The following is a 14,277-nucleotide window of genomic DNA, read 5'->3' on the forward strand; positions in this document are numbered from 1 at the left end:
GAAGAGGAGGTATAGTAGGAGGTATAGGTGTAGGAGGTATAGGAAGAGGAGGTATAGTAGGAGGTACAGGAAGAGGAGGTATAGTAGGTAGGACGTATAGAAGAGGAGGTATAGTAAGAGGAGGTATAGTAGGAGGTATAGGAGGAGGAGGTATAGCAGGAGGTATAGGAAGAGGAGGTATAGTAGGAGGTATATAGGAGGATGAGGTATAGTAGGAGGTATAGGAGGATGAGGTATAGTAGGAGGTATAGGAGGAGGCGGTATAGTAGAAGGTATAGGAAGAGGAGGTATAATAGGAGGAGGTATGGTAGGAGGTATAGAAGGAGGGAGGATGTATAGCAGGAGGACAATGGAGGAGATATAGTAGGAGGTATAGAAGGAGGGAGGAGGTATAGGAGGATGATGATGAGGAGGTATAGTAGAAGGTATAGAAGGAGGGAGTATAGGAGGAGGAGGATGGAGGAGGAGGAGGGGAACAAAACGTAGTAACATAAATGCGACAGCCACAAAACAAAAAAGTAAAACTGAAACAGGAAAATAAAATCCAGGTGAAATAACTGAGGTCATGATGAGACGATGTTGCCATGACAACAACATGCAACCAATCAGGACACACCCATACTGGGACAGTCATACTGGGAGCCGTCAGTTTCTGTTCCAGAGTCAAACTGATCAGCTGATTGATCAGTTCACATACAGAACAGACGGCTTCATGCTGTGATCAATGAGTGTGTGTGTGTGTGTGTGTGTGTGTGTGTGTGTGTGTGTGTGTGTGTGTGTGTGTGTGTGTGTGTGTGTGTGTGTGTGTGTGTGTGTGTGTGTGTCCCACATGCTGAAGGGATGGATGCAGTGTTAGTGACTGACAGGTGAGGATGAAGAGGAGGAGGCTGATAAAGAAGAGGGAGCACCACTGAGGAAGAATCCAACATCACCTTCCATCTCCACAGCTGCAGTTACTGATTACTTTATCAATTTATTGATTGATCACACCATCAATAAAATGTTGTAAACATCAGTTTTAACTTTCGTCAAATCACAGGAGCCTCGGACCAGAATCTGGTCCCACAACAGAGGCGGTCTGAGTCCAGTCGTTTACAGCGTGAAAACACTTCCTGGATGGTTCAGACTTTCAGACCAATCACAGGAAGTTGAAGCAGGCTATCATCACCCATTAAACGGCAGAAGAAGAAAAACAACCAGAAGGGAGTTAAGGATGAAACGAAGGATTGAACTGGTGTTTCATCCAACAACGAAATCAAAAGTCAACTATGAAAACATTTTGTTTCTTTTACTCTTCATTTAGTTTTAGTTTCATTTTTCATTTAGAAAAATGGTTTGTAAACACGGACGGGACCACACAAACAACACCAGGTCAGTTCCCAGAAGACGAACGCTCTGAAAAGAAATACGTAAAACTACAAAAACAAAGGTCTGACCGAAGAAAAACGGGAAACAGGTCCAGTTCAAGCACAAAAGCCCAAACTCTGCAGAGGTCAAAGGTCACCCACCTGTTTGACCCGGGCTCTGCCGGGGGAGAACTTCCTCTTAGAGATGGCTGGCTTCCCCATGCCAATTTTAGGAGCGAAGAGGAGCACAGTGGTGGGAGGAGTCTGGAGATGAGAACAAAATGTGAACACAAGTCAGTCAGTGGGAGGAGCTAACAAGATGCACAAACCAAGGAGGAGACTGTTGTCCTGTGTTAGTTTTACCTTGGAGAGAGGTGGAGACTCTCTCGCAGGGGGGGAGGACCTTAGAGGAGGAGATGGTGGGGAGAGCGGTGGTGGGGTGACTGGTGCTCTGGCAGGGGAGGTCTCGGGAGAGGCCTCAGTGGAGAAAGGAGACTGCCTGAGACGGATCGAGAGGTCATCTGAAGGCCTTGAGGAGCAGGGAGGCGGCCTGAGGGTCCGACTCTTACCCCTATGGGAGGGGGCCGGTGGGCTGGGGGAGGAGAGATGGAGGAGGGAGGGCGGAGGAGATGAGGTCATCAGCTCCATCACCTCCATGTCTAAAGAGGGGTCCAGGTCCAGCACAGGGCTCACCGGATCCTCCTCCTCCTCCAGATCTGATTGGTCCTCATCCTCTGTATCCCGCTTCTCACTCAGTGGGTGTTGCCCAGTAACCACAGGACAAGCAGCTAGCATGTCAGATGCTGCTGGCTCCGGTATTACAGGATGCTCCTCCTCTACCTCCTTGTCCGAAGGCTCAGTGTGTGACTGGTGCTTATCTTTGGTGGGTGTTGTTGCCAGAGCAACAGGTTTAAAGAGGCTCTGTGATTGGCTGTCATCCTCCGCTGATGTCACGGGGCAGAAATATGTTTTGTCCTTTAGCCCTACCTCCTGTTCCTTCCCGTTCTTGGCTTCTCTTTGACTGGTGGGTTCTTCTTCCAGGGGGCGGTCCTCTAGCAGAGGGGGCAGTGTCTGAGGGGAGGAGGGGGATAAGGCAGTCCTGTGAGGAGAGGAGGAAGGTGAGGCCTCCAGAGATCCAGCTCTAGGAGGAGGTTGAGGAGGTGATTGTGGCGAGGGGACTGGGGAGACTGCAGATGAAGACGAGGGGGAGGATGAAGGCATTTGGGGAGGTAAGGCAGAGCATGGTATGTTGGATAGGGGGCAGGGAGGAGCTGGCTGTGGGAGGAAGGGGGAGGCGGCAGCGGTATGAGGGGGAGACTGTTGCTGTTCAGTCAGCTGGACTCCTGCAGAGAAAGAGAGGAGGAAGTTAAACCTGAACACAACTGATTACTAGAGTACCCCGATTACAGACCTACCTGAACGACAGTTTGAATACTGGTCCTCTTCCTCCTGGTTTAGTTCTCCTCTTCCTCCCTCTGTCCTGTCAACAGGATCCTCTTCTTCTGGACTCTCCTGTGTTGACTGATGAGGTTTCTCTCTCTCCTCCACCTCCTCCTCCTGTTGTGGAGCTTCTCCCTCCTCTTCAGTCTTTCCCTGCTCCTCTGCCATGCTGACATCTAAAGGAACAAGAAGTGTTCATAACCTCAGAAACCCGAAATGGTCCCACAAACTCTGAGGTCACAGCAACAAGTATCGCACACAGAATTATTAAATGTGTAAATCGCTCCTCATGATACTCACCCAAGGTGGCCGCAGACTCCCTCTCTAGTGTGTATTGCTGGAGGTCTGCATCAAAGTGGCTTCCAGAACTCGGACCAGGCTGTACAGCACCAGCAGGACCAGGACTAGAACTGGTTTCAGACCGCCCGAGGGTTCCAAGTGCAGGGCTGACAGGATCACCACCAGGACTAACCTCACAGGGCATCTGGCTGTCAGGACCAGGACCACACCTCATAAGACTAGCAGAACCAGAACTAAGACTAGCCTCTGGCTGCACAGATCTAGCAGGACCAAAATGAGGACTAGCAGGACCAGGACAAGGACTTGGACTTGGGGTAGGCTCGGAGTCCTTAGGGCCAAATACAGGACTTGCAACTGGGCTACTGAGCACAAAGCTAGCTTGACCGAAGACTGTCTGAGGAGGGCTAACCTGTGAGGGGGCGGAGCATGTGGTACTAGCAGGTGTTTCTTTAGTGTGGCTAGTGCTAGGCATCACAGTGTTATCCTGAGTGGGACTAGCATGGACAGAGCTAGCATGGCTCGGTCTAACCCGAGTGGAAGTAGCATCAACAGGGGCATCTTGTCTTCGATACGAAGGACTTAGCGAGGCAGTGCTTAGTTGGCTTTCGACAGAAGACCTGTCGGGGGAAGAGTGAAGACCAGGCGGGGACTGGCTAACCTGGTTTAGACTAGCCTGGTTGGGGCTGACAGGTGATGAGTCATCTGGTTTGGGGCTGGTGGGTGTTGGGATAGTCTGCCTAATACAGTCTGTAGAGTTAATGAGACCAGTATCAAGCTGAACCGCACCAGAAAGAACAGAGCTCTGGATGATGGGACTGGCCACCATGTCCACATCAAGACTTGAACTAGTCAAAATGGGGCTCGGCTGTGCCCCTTTAAGGCCAGTACTGGTTCCAGTGTCAGAAGCAGAACCACGATGGGGGCTATGATACGTTTCACTGGCTGAAGCCAGACTGTGAGGTGGGCTGACACAAGCGACAGCAGCATGTGCAGGGCTCCTGTATACGCTGCTAGCGCATGAGGGAGTCTGTGTTTGCACTGGGATGGATTGGGATACTACTACCTGAACAGGACTAGCTTGACCAGCAGGACTAGACCTAGATGGGCTAGAAACGACGCCACCATCAGTTACACTAGCACAGTAGAGACTCATCTGGGCTTGACAGTCTGAGGTAACGTTGCTCAGGCTGTGGCTAACAGAACTGCTGGATGGGCTCATATCGGCCAGCGTACAGTGTGGAGGACTAGAGCTTGCTGGAGTTGGCGGGGGGCTTGTCTGTGAAGGAATGCAGGGAGTTCGGACATTTGAGGGACTTGATGGATGTGTTGGACTGGTCTGAGTCTCTTCGAGCTCTGCAAAACTACAAACAGATGGACTGACAACATGCACAGAGCCCGTCAGACCGCAGCCTCTTGTGGCCTCTGTGTGGACTAGGCTACCAATAGTAGGGCTAGTGTGAACTGGACTGTCAGGATGACTGGTACTAGATTCTGGCTCAATAAAATGACTTGCGTGGTCGACAGCTACCTCCGTCTCCTCATCCTGACACGAGACGGAGTGGATGGGTCCGGCCAGTACCGCTGAGGGGCTACCTGGCCCCGCTGAGGTTCTAACAAGTGGTGCTGAGGAGCTGATTGGTTGCATAGAGCCACTGGCTGTTAGCGTTACAGGGCTAACTGGTTCTGTTGAGGGACTAGTATCAGCTACTATGGAGTTGACGTGCACAGAGCTAGTCTCCACTGGGATAGGGCTACCACAGATCTGAAGAGAGGTGGCAGGGCTGGTAGGCATTTGACTTTCACGTGTGGGGCTAGCACTAGCTGAGCTAGCTTGAATATGTACGGGACAAGCTTTTTCAATAGCGTCTGTGCAAGGTGTGCTGTCACAAGGACTCTGAGGATTGTGGCTCGCTGGGGTATTTTCCTCCTTTCCATCTGCACACGGTGAGCTAGTTAGGCTACTGTGTTCCACTGAAGGGCTAACGTGAACAAGGCTTTCTCGTGTTTGGACAGCAGGGTTGATGGGGGGTTGGAAATGGTCTGAGCTAAGTGTCCTACTGTATGTACTGTAGCTTTCAGAGTGCACTGTGGACAAGTCACATGTGGGGCTAAGAGAGGCGGGACTGCTTTCCAGTGTTTGGCCATCAGGATCAGGACCCGGCTGCATAAGGCTAAGCTCCAAGGAGTTCAGCTCTGTGGTTAGGGTGCATTCCTTAGTACCCGTTGACTCTACAGCAAGCACTAAAGGAAGTAGGCTGAGCTGCAAAGGCCGAACAGCCTGTGTGGCGAGGGCCTGTGCTGGGCTGGCAGGCTGGGACAGGCTACACTGTCTGGGTCCGGGTGGGGATGGTGATGGGCTACATGGAGCTGAAATGGTCCTCAGTGAGGAATGTCTTGTTACTGTCTTGTTGGACCTCCAGCAGACTAGAGAAAGGTCCTGGTCCAGTGTAGAAATGTCCTTTGCAGCCTCACATCGCAGATGAGCAGGGCTGCTTGATCCAGGGCTCTCCTGGTCCAGTGTAGGTTCAGCATCCTGTGTGGGACTCTGGGGAGGTGATGTGCCAACCTGTGCAGGACTATGTGGCATAGGACTATGTGCTCCTGGTGAGGGACTGTGCTGAGGCTGAGAGATGACAATATTAGTAGGACTAGGCAATCTGTTGAGCTGCGTCCCTGTGGAGGCGTCCTGCCCATGACTGAGTGGTGGAGGGCTGTGCTGATGTTCTGCAGGCCGCGTTTGAACCCAGGAACATCCATGTCCTGGTTGGGACAGACTACGTGGTGGGGGGTTGTCTGCAAGGATACAAGACATTGGATTACTCTGCTTTTGACTTTGCTGATCCTCTGTGGAATGCTGGGTAGGGTTCGAAGAGGTGAGAATGAGCTGGGTCTGTGTGGAAATCACATGGGTAGGGCTATGGTGCAGCTCAGTAGGACCAGGAGGGGATGACCATGGACTTTTTTCAAGTTCTGTTTGACCGGAATGAGACTGTGTAGGACTCTGCTGAAGCTTTACTGGACTGGGGTGAGATGCGTTACGGCTTTCCTGGTGTTCCGTAGAATCAGGGTGACACGGTGAAGGACTTTTCTGGAGCTCTGTGGGATCAGAGCGAGATGGTGCAGGACTTGGTTGGGGGTCTGTAGGAGATGGTGCAGGACTCGGTTGAGGCTCTGTAGGAGATGGTGCAGGACTCGGTTGGAGGTCTGTTGGAGATGGTGCAGGACTCGGTTGGAGGTCTGTTGGAGATGGTGCAGGGCTCGATTGGAGCTCTGTTGGAGTTGGTGCAGGGCTCGATTGGGGCTCTGTTGGAGTTGGTGCAGGACTCGGTTTAAGGGCTGTTGGAGATGATGCAGGACTCGGTTGGAGGTCTGTTAGAGATGGTGCAGGACTCGGTTGAGGCTCTGTAGGAGATGGTGCAGGACTCGGTTGGAGGTCTGTTGAAGATGGTGCAGGACTCGGTTGGGGCTCTGTTGGAGATGGTGCAGGGCTCGATTGGGGCTCTGTTGGAGTTGGTGCAGGACTCGATTGGGGCTCTGTTGGAGATGATGCAGGACTCGGTTGGAGGTCTGTTAGAGATGGTGCAGGACTCGGTTGAGGCTCTGTAGGAGATGGTGCAGGACTCGGTTGGAGGTCTGTTGAAGATGGTGCAGGACTCGGTTGGGGCTCTGTTGGAGATGGTGCAGGGCTCGATTGGGACTCTGTTGGAGTTGGTGCAGGACTCGGTTGGAGGTCTGCTGGAGATGGTGCAGGACTCGGTTGGAGGTCTGCTGGAGATGGTGCAGGACTCGGTTGGAGGTCTGCTGGAGATGGTGCAGGACTCGGTTGGAGGTCTGCTGGAGACGGTGCAGGACTCGGTTGGGACTCTGTTGGAGACGGTGCAGGACTCGATTGGGACTCTGTTGGAGACGGTGCAGGACTCGGTTGGGGCTCTGTTGGAGACGGTGCAGGACTCGGTTGGGGCTCTGTTGGAGACGGTGCAGGACTCGGTTGGGGCTCTGTTGGAGACGGTGCAGGACTCGGTTGGGGCTCTGTTGGAGACGGTGCAGGACTCGGTTGGGGGTCTGTTGGAGACGGTGCAGGACTCGGTTGGGGCTCTGTTGGAGACGGTGCAGGACTCGGTTGGAGGTCTGTTGGACAAGGTGCAGGACTCAGTTGGAGGTCTGTTGGACATGGTGCAGGACTCGGTTGGAGGTCTGTTGGACATGGTGCAGGACTCGGTTGGAGGTCTGTTGGACATGGTGCAGGACTCGGTTGAGGCTCTGTAGGAGATGGTGCAGGAATCGGTTGGGGCTCTGTTGGAGATGGTGCAGGACTCGGTTGGAGGTCTGTTGGAGATGGTGCAGGACTCGGCTGGAGGACTGTTGGAGATGGTGCAGGACTCGGTTGTAGGTCTGTTGGAGATGGTGCAGGACTCGGTTGAGGCTCTGGAGGAGATGGTGCAGGAATCGGTTGGGGCTCTGTAGAAGATGGTGCAGGACTCAGTCGGAGGTCTGTTGGAGATGGTGCAGGACTCGTTTGGGGCTCTGTAGGAGATGGTGCAGGACTCGTTTGGGGCTCTGTAGGAGATGGTGCAGGACTCGTTTGGGGCTCTGTAGGAGATGGTGCGGACCTTTGTTGGTGCTCAGGGTGGGTTGGAGTAAGACTCTGCTCTGATGGTGCACAGATGGTCTTGCTCGGACTTTGTGGCAGCTCTGAACAGACCAGCTGGACTGGGCTATGAACAATTGGACTGATGGGTGGAATTGGCGGCTGTGAAATGCTAATGGTTGGAGCTGTGGTGAGACCAAGGGGCGGGGCCAGGGCAGGACTGTGTGGAGTTAGTTCTTTCTCCTGTGGCCTGCAGTTGGAGCAAATGTATCCTTCAGACCCCGCTCTGCCCTCCCCATACTGGACTATGCATTCTGCATGGACACACCTGGAATAAAACATTGTGGTTTAGGTTTGGACCACTTAATGAAGAATCACTATTTTGAAATTATTACCAGGTTGTAAAAACACTTGGAGGAACTCTCCCCACACACAATATAAGCCACATCAGTTGTTCTTTTAGTGTGAAGGAACACTAGACAGAGGATGTGAGTACCTAAAGCAGCAGGTACAGGTCAGATACTCCTGTGGTGTGTAGAGGTCAGGGGTGTGGCCACAGAGAGGGCAAGGCAGGGCCTGGTCACATGATCTGCACAGAAACGGGTGATTGGCCCACTGGCCCGATGACGTCACACCACAGTGGCGGCAGACTCTACAGTTCTGGAGGAGAGAGGGTGCAAAAGGTTTGTCTAAAGTTCAACGCTGACACCTGTGTGTGTGTGTGTGTGTGTGTGTGTGTGTGTGTGTGTGTGTGTGTGTGTGTGTGTGTGTGTGTGTGTGTGTGTGCACGTTTCTCTCACCTTGCAGGTCCAGCCGGTGCTCGGTGTGTGATCCAGAGGTGGTGCGAGACAGTGTGTGTGATAAGCTTTATCACAGTGCTCGCACACCAGTAGCACATCGTCATCCCCTCGCAACCTAACACACACACACACACACACACACACACACACACACACACACACACTAGGTTAAGACGTCACCAGAATATCAGCGATGGAGTCTGGGGCGTCGAACAGTCCGTCTGCAAACAGAACCACGGACGGGCCCACAGTTTTTGTCTATCTGTGTTTACAGACAGACAAAAACTGTGGGCCCGTCCGTGATTCACACCAAGAGGACAATATGGGTTGTCTGAACTCTATCCTGTCTTTCCCATTGCTATGGTTACAGGCAAGACGAGACAGGTTAGTCTTTTTGTCGAGACATTGTGAGGCATCGACCTCCTCAAGATTCAGGTCCACTGTGAAGTCACTAAGCTTCCTACCTCAGTCAAACTGTCCAAATACAGACATTACAACAAACCCTGTGACACTTGTTTAAGTTTGAACCACCAATCAAATTTTTTTTTTCTCGTACTGATCAATAATGACAGTAATTGTGAATTTTGTGTGTGTGTGTGTGTGTGTGTGTGTGTGTGTGTGTGTGTGTGTGTGTGTGTGTGTTACCTGCAGCTCTGACACACTCGGCACTGAGAGCACTGCCAGCCGACCCGACACTGGGGGGAGGGGGCCAGAGAGGGGTCCAGACAGCTGCCATGGTAACGGTTCCCACAACAACAGCACATCAACAGACTGCCGACCTCAACGCCACCCAAACATGAGACACACTGCGCGGAGTCTAGAGGGACAAAAGTTTCCAAAACAGGTGATTCTATAGATGATGTCATGAAAATGAAGATGACATCATTGAAACAAAGATGACGTCATTGAAAGAGCTCAGGTGGTGTACCTGTGTGTGTGTGTGTGTGTGTGTGTGTGTGTGTGTGTGTGTACCTGGGTGTGTGTGTCTTGTACACAGTGTGTGTCTCTGGTTCCAGTCCTGATGAGCTCCGGCGGCAGCTGCACAAGGGAAGTGGTAGCTCCGCCTACAGCCCGTCTCCTGGCAACGTAGCGACGCTCCGAACCGCCGGCAGAATGCACACACCTGGACAGGTGGATGGGGAGAGATGTGTGTGTGGGGGGGAGGGGCAATGAGAAAAGAAGTGTGCGCACAGGTGCTCCTCCTGACCAGGTGTTGATCACTCACCTGTGTGCTTCCTGAGTCGATGGCTTTGTCCACGTAGAGCAGTGATTGGCCCTCGCCTCGACACACCCCCTCTGACCAGGCCGCACACTGCAGGTGAGCGCAGCACTGACCTGCAAACACACACAGTCAGGTATAACCCTCACACTGACAGGAGGGGTGTGTGTGTGTGTGTGTGTGTGTGTGTGTGTGTGTGTGTGTGTGTGTGTGTGTGTGTGTGTGTGTGTGTGTGTGTGTGTGTGTGTGTGTGTGTGTGTATACCTGTGGGGTCGAACAGTGATTGGACATTGATGTCATGTGGAAGGCCGATTGGTCCGAGCTGCTTCACGAACTCTGAGGAAGACTCGTCCTCTGAAACATCAGCACAGAGTTAAGTTCAAACATCTGACCACTGATCAATATCACTGATCAGAACATGATCAGCTTGTGTGTTTGTGTGACTGGAGAGTACTCACCACTGTGTTCTGGACTGCTGCACCTGCGCGCGCACACACACACACACAATTACAAATACATTAGTGTGTGACTGTCTCGTCCTGTGTGTGATTTTGCATTGGGGGGTTAACAGGAAGTGAGGTCACTCACATGGGTGGGGCCTGGTCGCCACGGTAGCAGTGGTCGTGGCAATCGTTGTCCCGGTCGGAGGAGGCGCGGCGGTTGAGGATGTGGAGCGGGATGTAGCCGGGCGTTGGGCCGAACACCACCAACCGGCCCTGGCCCAGCGGAGTCTCGTCGCCGCGGTAACAGAAGGCACACTGCTTCAGACTGTGGGGCAAGAGATCCAGAGAGAGAGAGAGGGAGGTCATTGGTCAGATTCATGAGAGCTGATGTAATCCGGTCCGGTACCACAGACACCACCTGGATCAGGCGTGTCGGTATTAACATGATAACGACGGACTCAGCAGAAGGCGGTTCAGACTCACCTGCAGGTCTCACCTGTCACCTGCACTCAGGTTTCCTCTGTTTACATGTTGGATCATTTGCATCATGAGAAGTCCTGCAGCTCCTGCTCACTGTAACCACGGCAACACACTACAGTCACCTGGATTCCTGCTGTTACTGAACTGAACCTGGACCGGATCCTGAACTGAACTTGGACCTGACCCCCCCACAGACGTACACATAGATACACTCACCGTTTTTTGGTGTGTCCCAGGCTGGGGGTGGGCGAGCTCCCCGAGTCCTCCGACAGGGACCTCTGGAACAGGGGGGACAGCGAGTCTTCGTCCTCCAGACGCAGGCAGGGGGACACCGGAGGACTGGAGTGAGGACTCAGGGTGGGACTCTGCTCCATGGGACTGGCCCCTCCCCCCTCTGTCTCCATAGGAACTCTGCTGGGACTGCAGTCCATCTCCACAGGGGCGGGGCCGAGGCACGGGCTGAGCCGGTCCTCCTCCACAGGATCAGGAGCTGGTCCGGATGCGGGGCTGTGAACAGGACTAAGGTCTGGAGACAGCGGCGGGGGGCTGACTGGAGGGTCTTCGACAGGACTGGGAACCGAAGCAGAAAGGGGGCTGGTTCTGTCCTCCTCCTCAGCACTAGGAGCTGGTTCTGGGATGGACTTTGGGGCCACCGGGTCAGGGTGGGGGGACCCGGGTCAGGGCCTGGCTCAGGTTCTGGAGCGTGCCTGTCCTGGCTGGGTTCATGATCAGGTTCAGGGTTTGTGTTGGATTTTCTTCTGGAGGTGGACCGACGCCGACCGGTTGTCTTCTCCTTCACCTCCTTCACCTCTGTGGACGACACATAAAATCCATCAACACAGAACCAACACAAGAACATCAGACCTGGTCCAGCAGGAGTTCTGAAGGTAGACGGACTGCAGGAGCCCAGGTGAACTGTGGGTAATGTAGGAACACTCCTGCATACACACCTGTCCTCGTGGGGGGCCTCCTGTCTGTGGCGTCCATGCTCTCTTCATCCTCTACCTGGGCTCGGCCTCGACTCCGCCCCCTGCACAGCAACACACCTGGTCAGTTCATCAAACTACCTGAGCATCAACACTGTAACCCCCACAGACCTGAACCCAGAGACCTGAACCCTCAGACCTGAACCCAGAGACCTGAACCCTCAGACCTGAACTCTAACACTTACTTCTTCCTTGATTTGAGAGGAGGAGGAGGAGGAGGAAGAGGAGGAGGAGAGCGGCCGCCGCTCCCATCTCTCCGAAGTCTCCCACGGGACCGCCGCTCGAGAGCGAGACTGGTCGCGGCGGCTTTGGCCAGCTGAGCATTGCGTCCGGCCCGGGTGACGGGAGGGGGCGGTCCTCTGTCCCGAGGCTCCTGAGACTGAGCCTCAGATGGCATTCTGGGTAAAAAAAAAATAACAACAAAAAACAGAGAAGTCAGGGGTCAGCGACAGAGTGGGAGGTCCAACAAACACCTGTGTCAGGTAACGAGCAACGTGTTCAATTAATCTACAGTCATGTGACCTCCAGTCAGGCAGCATTCATGTCTCAATTCTAAAATATTGATTGTTTACACAACATGCAGAGATGCTCATCAAGTAACCGATCGGCAAACTGATCAAAATCCTTTACTAATCGTTACTTTATATTTTCAGTTCCTTTCAGCTTTATTTAAACATAATTTAATTCAATGTATTCGATCAGACCTTGACAACACCTCTGCAGCGCAGCACAGCGTCCCGGGTTCAGCTTCAACCCTGGAGGACTGTACTTCCTGTTTGTCACCACGCTGTCAGCTGATTGGTTTCACACACGTTTCCTCCCACAACCAGGCTGGTTCAAAGTCACTGGACCGAAGCTTTAGAGCTGCTCTGCTTTTACTTTGAAAAGTTCAACACAGAACCACGAGGCGGGAAAAAAAAATCCTCCGTCTGATATTTCAGCAGCAGATTGAGGATTATTTTTTATTATTGATCGGTTCAACGGTTGCCATGGTTACTTCCGCTCTTATCTTCTCACATCTTGTTGTTGTTTTCCTGTTTGTTTCCTGTCCTGTTTTTTTTACTTTCTTTTTTGTTGTTATCATTTTTAATTCCTGTTGTTGTTTGCTTGTTTTTGTTTTCCTATTGTTGTTGGTCTTGTTGTTGTTTGTGTTGTGTGCACACTGATGTGCTGAGCTCTGCAGAAACGCTGTTGTACAGTTAATACTAAATATTTAAAAGCTTCTGCTGCGATCACATCTGGAAATAAATATTCATGTATTTTTCAGTGTTTCCTTTTATCATGAACTGACAGAAAATACCATGAAGATGTTATTTTATAATCATATCACTAATCACAGGTCTGTCGGTATCAGCCTGTATGTTGGCCTTTTATTAAAAGCTTCTATCTATAGTTACTATAAATATAATGACTATTACATGTATTACTTATTTATTTCCAATAGTTCTATATTTATTTATAATAATTAAGTTGCAACTGTAAAACATCGGCCTCCATTTAAAGTGTCAACAACATATTTATTAGGCAATATATCGACATCTGAACTTTTACTAGTCAATATCGGCTTCTGCCCCAAAAATCACGAATCTGTCGTTTTCTTACAGATTTTAACGAACGGATCGATCAGTTAATGAAAATAATCAGCAGTTTATTGGAGATAATCGTTAACCTGTCGGTTATCTTAACGAGCTACATCAACGGTGCCAATCACACTGATCGATCGGGAACTCGGAGCAGAGCATGAAGTGGCTGTGGTTAACCTGCTGGTTAACCTGCTGGTTAACCTGCTGGTTGACCTGCTGGTTGACCTGCTGGTTAACCTGCTGGTTGACCTGCTGGTTGACCTGCTGGTTGACCTGCTGGTTGACCTGCTGGTTAACCTGCTGGTTGACCTGCTGGTTGCCAATAGATCGTCTGTCAGAGCGGTTGTACGCAGTTTAAATGGCGCAGGCGCTGATCATAGTGCAGTTCTGATCAGTTTCATTGATCAGAAACTGATTGGATCGAAGCTGTGAATTAAAACGAACCGGACGAGCACATCAGCTAGCTGTTAGCCGTTAGCTTCCTCCGACCGCCCAGTTGACTGATCACTTCTCTGTTAGCATTAGCGTCGGCTAGCAGGCTAGCTGTTAGCGCGCACTACAAACGGTGCATCCCGGCTCCGGCGCTTCATCCGCCGCCCCGCGGGAAACGTTAACGGCAGCCGTCAAGTGAACGCAGGAAACGGTCCGAAAACCGAGAAGCGGCGCCGCACGAGTGTCGAGAAGAGAGAAAAAAAGCGCCTTACTGATTTGATGCAATTCTCTTTTTCCTCTCCAGCTTTCCAACTTAAAGCGACGAGTTTAAATCCAACAGCTAACTTCTCCGAAAGATTACATCTGTTTCACAAAGCTGGCAGGACGGGAGTTCCCCTCCAAACATCCCCGGTGGTCGTGGAAGGAAAGAAAACACGATTTCTGCTGTGAAAATAGGCGAAAAATTAAAGTTGAAGCGGTCGCTCCGTCATGGAGGCCATGTTTGGGAGCGACCGAAGCACCGCCTGTCAGCGCCAGCAGGAGAAGTAGGACCCACAAAACACTGACTACCGCACCGGAGCACGCGTGCTCACCGGACACCGGCCGTGTGTTTCCCCCGGAGAAAGGCGTCGTTCACCCGGAGCGGGCTCCTGAAAGGTG

At 52.0% G+C, this 14,277-nt stretch overlaps 2 protein-coding genes across 2 annotated transcripts in view; both read right to left on the reverse strand.

Moving 5' to 3' along the window:
* Window positions 1–11,191, reverse strand: part of kmt2ca (lysine (K)-specific methyltransferase 2Ca) — a 38,435-nt gene extending 27,244 nt beyond the window's left edge. Inside the window, exons 1-13 of the mRNA XM_069720239.1 lie at window positions 10,833–11,191; window positions 10,282–10,461; window positions 10,152–10,174; window positions 9,958–10,047; window positions 9,700–9,809; window positions 9,447–9,597; window positions 9,120–9,291; window positions 8,475–8,589; window positions 8,171–8,334; window positions 3,087–8,002; window positions 2,762–2,962; window positions 1,710–2,689; window positions 1,509–1,610 (exon numbers count right to left, since the gene is read on the reverse strand). Of these exons, the coding sequence (XP_069576340.1) occupies window positions 1,509–1,610; window positions 1,710–2,689; window positions 2,762–2,962; window positions 3,087–8,002; window positions 8,171–8,334; window positions 8,475–8,589; window positions 9,120–9,291; window positions 9,447–9,597; window positions 9,700–9,809; window positions 9,958–10,047; window positions 10,152–10,174; window positions 10,282–10,461; window positions 10,833–11,047 (7,419 nt within the window). The 5' untranslated portion in view covers window positions 11,048–11,191. The remainder of the gene's footprint in view (window positions 1–1,508; window positions 1,611–1,709; window positions 2,690–2,761; window positions 2,963–3,086; window positions 8,003–8,170; window positions 8,335–8,474; window positions 8,590–9,119; window positions 9,292–9,446; window positions 9,598–9,699; window positions 9,810–9,957; window positions 10,048–10,151; window positions 10,175–10,281; window positions 10,462–10,832) is intronic.
* On the reverse strand, window positions 11,100–14,133 carry LOC138633791 (dual specificity calcium/calmodulin-dependent 3',5'-cyclic nucleotide phosphodiesterase 1-like). The gene is made up of 5 exons (XM_069720243.1): window positions 13,890–14,133; window positions 11,788–12,000; window positions 11,567–11,646; window positions 11,168–11,426; window positions 11,100–11,106 (listed from the first exon to the last, which is right to left on the reverse strand). The coding sequence occupies exons 2-5, from the start codon at window positions 11,997–11,999 to the stop codon at window positions 11,100–11,102; spliced, it is 558 nt and encodes a 185-aa protein (XP_069576344.1). The 5' UTR covers window position 12,000; window positions 13,890–14,133.
* Window positions 14,134–14,277: the final 144 nt, after the last annotated feature.

Source organism: Brachyistius frenatus, unplaced genomic scaffold (genome assembly GCF_029030835.1).
Source record: "Brachyistius frenatus isolate BFR_SWC_R1_liver_20210118 unplaced genomic scaffold, ASM2903083v1 Contig_236, whole genome shotgun sequence".
In the NCBI taxonomy this organism is placed as follows: domain Eukaryota; kingdom Metazoa; phylum Chordata; class Actinopteri; family Embiotocidae; genus Brachyistius; species Brachyistius frenatus.